Below are 3,637 nucleotides of genomic sequence, written 5' to 3'. Positions count from 1 at the left end.
CCAGTCTGAGAGACATGATTCTGATTCTTGCTGACCGAGCCACAGGAATCAGAGCGTCAAGAGCTGAAATGTCACTGTCCTGACTGACAGGACACCTTCTCCTCAGCACTTTGCTGGGCGAGGGTTGGCTGGTGCCACCAAACCAGCACCAGCAAAGACGCCAACGGGTCTCCTCCACAATTGCACTACTCGACGAAGCACGCTGTACCGCGTTAAGGGAATTTCTTTCAAAAAAAAAAAAAAAAAAAAGGCTACCATTGAAATTTCAAAGCATTAAACAAAAGGCACAAAACTTTAAATTAATTTAGATAACTGTACAAAATATATATACACACACGGTATTTACAATTATTAATAAAAAGTAGCTCACTGCAGGTAAATTAACCGCCACGAGCTGTCCAGTCTGAGAGACATGATTCTGATTCTTGCTGACCGAGCCACAGGAATCAGAGCGTCAAGAGCTGAAATGTCACTGTCCTGACTGACAGGACACCTTCTCCTCAGCACTTTGCTGGGCGAGGGTTGGCTGGTGCCACCAAACCAGCACCAGCAAAGACGCCAACGGGTCTCCTCCACAATTGCACTACTCGACGAAGCACGCTGTACCGCGTTAAGGGAATTTCTTTTTTTTTTTTTTGCTCAGATCTGCTTTTCCTGCCTTAATTCCCTTAAGCCCTTCAACACCACCTCGTTCTGAAGCTGCGTCTCGCTGTGGTCCCACTGTCCGTTTTACCTTCTTCTTCAAACCACCGTTTGGGGGTCAGTAGAAAAATTTTGTCTTAAAGTCACATGGAGCAGTTTGTTGAAATCGTAAAAAAAAAAAAACACAAAAAAATAAAAATAAAAAATAACAAAACTGATTTAAATACCTTGTGCTATTGAATCATGTTTACAAAATGAGATGCAAATCAGTTCAAGTTGAGAATCTAGTTAAGCGTTCTCCTCCCGGGCTTTTACGCCATGTCTCCGTACATCTTTCTGTAGTACAGAGACTCGAAGATGTCGTTGTCCCCGGGGCAGTTGTAGTGGCAGGCGCAGGTCTTGATGAACATCATTTTCCTCTTCATGATCTCCCCGTCGGGGCACTTGAACTCCACGGGGAGGGTGGCCGTTCTGTGGGGGGTGCAGCAGCGCCCGTCGGTGCAGACGCCGCAGAACTTGGCCCTGTAGGTCTTCACGCTGGTGCAGCCAGACAGCTCAAACTTGACAGGCTTGGAGATTTTGGGGGTGCGGATGCACTTTTTGCCTTTCTGTTAGGACACAAGGACAACAGAACACCTTTAGAGGGCAGGCTGTCACCCAGCACTAAGCTCAGGGCAAGCAGACAGGCTAATCCTTATTGCATCTTCATTAAGGATCTTACATAGTGCCATAACATGGTGTGACAGAAAATTAAGGGCATTTAATTGTAAACTATTCACCACCGGGGCACTCAAACCTCAAGGTAATCCACCCGAAAGCAACTGGCTGTCAAAACTGCACATTTTTTGGTTAAGACACTGGGTTTTTTGCTAGGAGATGGAAGCATCCGAGTAGATCATACATAAATATAAGACTATTTACCTTGATGTTCTCCTCCAGGTCTGCTTCGCAAGGTCGGACCATGCAGAGTCTACTCTGCTTCTCCAGTCTGCAGAAGGCATTATCATTGGTGACCCTGGTGGAGATGCCCATGCCGCAGGTCTTGGAGCAAGCGCTCCATTCGGTGGTCTGCACCAGGCAGTTGGCACGCATCATGGTTGGGTCTGGACCGTAAGTATCTTCCAGTCTGTAAGCTGCAGGGGACAGACAACCAACCAGGATGAGACCACTGTCCGATCCTGGTCACTGTCCTCATCCTGTCACACTCTGCTAGAGGCTCTCTTCCCTTTCCTTAGAAATTCAGACAGCCCCATCTGTGGGGAAACCCCATGAACTGCTCTGGTCCAGCTTCTGTGGTGCCCTGTGTCAACGCCTCCCACTGCCTTCAACCTCCATGCAGGAGAGACCTGTCATCCACATCCCATTCTTGGGCCTTTCACTACAAAAAAATAGACATTGAGGGGCTGGAGCGAGTCCAGAGAAGGGCAACGGAGCTGGTGAGGGGTCTGGAGAATGGGATCTTATGAGGAGTGGCTGAGGGAGCTGGGGGCGTTCAGCCTGGAGGAGGCTGAGGAGAGACCTTCTGGCTATTTACAACTACCTGAAAGGAGGGTGTAGCTGCGGGGGGAGCTTCTCCCAAGGAGGCAATGGGACATGAGGTAAATGGCCACGAGTTGAGCCAGGGGAGGTTCAGGTTGGATATTAGGAAAAATTTTGGCACTGAAAAGGTTATTAACCATTGGAATGGTCTGCCCAGGGCAGTGGTTGAGGCACCATCCCTGGAGGTATTCAGAAGATGGGCAGACGTGGTGCTGAGGGACATGGCTCAGGGATGGGTTTTGTCAGTGTTGGGCTGACAGTTGGACTGGATGATCTTTAAAGCCCCTTCCCACCCGGGAAATCCTATGGTTCTAAGAGGGGACCCCCCCCACCACTCACCAGCCAGAGCAGGTCCCACGGCCGTCTGCTCCTTGGCCTCGTCGCACACCCACTCCTCGCAGCACTTGCCGGGCAGCTTGACCCGGCGTGGGTAGGGGCAGTCGGGGCTGGGCAGGCGGACGTCCATGCTGCAGAGGGGCACGCAGCCCACCGCCCCGTCCAGGCAGGTGCACTGGTACTTGCAGCTGCTCTGGAAGGACTCCCCGCTCCGGTACACCATGCCGCCGAAGACACACGGGGCGCCGTCCCGAGCTGCGAGGTGGCGGGGAAGAAGGAGGCTGTGAGGCGATGCCGGACCCCCAACCCCGGCTTCCCCCCCATCCCCAGCCCGGCGGGGACCCCCCCCTCCATCCTCCGTCCCCCAACCCCGGGATGGCGGGCGCCCCAAACTCACCGGTGCAGACGCCGATGCGGCGGTTGGCGGGGGAGCCGAAGTCGCAGAAGAGGCCCTTGTGGTGGTCGCAAGGGTCCCGCTCGGTGCAGAGCTCGCCCAGCTGCTTGGCGCAGACCCGGCAGCAGCCGCAGCCGTCCAGCACTAAGGAGACGCCGGCGGGGCAGCTGGGGCCGGGCCCCGCTCCGCACTGACACTGCCCGCTGCACTCCTGGCCCTGCACCTCCTGCCCGGCGGCGGCGGGGAGAGAGGAGAGAGGGAGGGAAGAGAGAAAGGGGGAACGTCAGGACGGCCGCCGGCACCGCACCAGCCGAAGGGGTAGGGATGGCGGCGGGGCGGGCGGAGGGACGGACGGACGGTGGCGGCTCTTACCGGGCTGAGGAGAGCGAGGAGAAGGGCTACGGCGAAGCTGAGGGAAGCCATGCCGCTGCGGTTCGTCGGTTTGGTGAGGGCTGTGGCGGCGGAGGGGAGCGGCGAGTCGATCTGAGGTGCGCTGAGGTGAGGCGAGTTTCCCGCCGGGCGAGTTCTCCTCAGCGGGGCCTGTGGCTGCTCGGCCGGGATGGATCCTCCTCCGCTCCGCTTCTTCCGATGCCGGCTGGAGGCGGGTAGGGAAGGAAAGGAAAGGAGGAAGGTTTATGAGCCGGCTGCGTGTGATTGCTGTGAACCGCCGGGACGGCCGTTCCCCTTTTTATAAGGCGGCGGCGCCAATGGGCTGAATGGAGCCGC

At 55.7% G+C, this 3,637-nt stretch overlaps 1 protein-coding gene across 1 annotated transcript; it reads right to left on the bottom strand.

The window, feature by feature from the left end:
* Positions 1 to 241: 241 nt before the first annotated feature.
* CTGF (connective tissue growth factor) lies at positions 242 to 3,616 on the bottom strand. The gene is made up of 5 exons (XM_014955656.1): positions 3,284 to 3,616; positions 2,915 to 3,137; positions 2,521 to 2,772; positions 1,564 to 1,775; positions 242 to 1,250 (listed from the first exon to the last, which is right to left on the bottom strand). The coding sequence occupies exons 1-5, from the start codon at positions 3,332 to 3,334 to the stop codon at positions 954 to 956; spliced, it is 1,035 nt and encodes a 344-aa protein (XP_014811142.1). The 5' UTR covers positions 3,335 to 3,616; the 3' UTR covers positions 242 to 953.
* Positions 3,617 to 3,637: the final 21 nt, after the last annotated feature.

Source organism: Calidris pugnax, unplaced genomic scaffold (genome assembly GCF_001431845.1).
Source record: "Calidris pugnax isolate Ruff unplaced genomic scaffold, ASM143184v1 scaffold212, whole genome shotgun sequence".
NCBI classification, from domain to species: Eukaryota; Metazoa; Chordata; class Aves; order Charadriiformes; family Scolopacidae; genus Calidris; species Calidris pugnax.
This window is presented reverse-complemented; position numbering and strand designations above follow the sequence as displayed.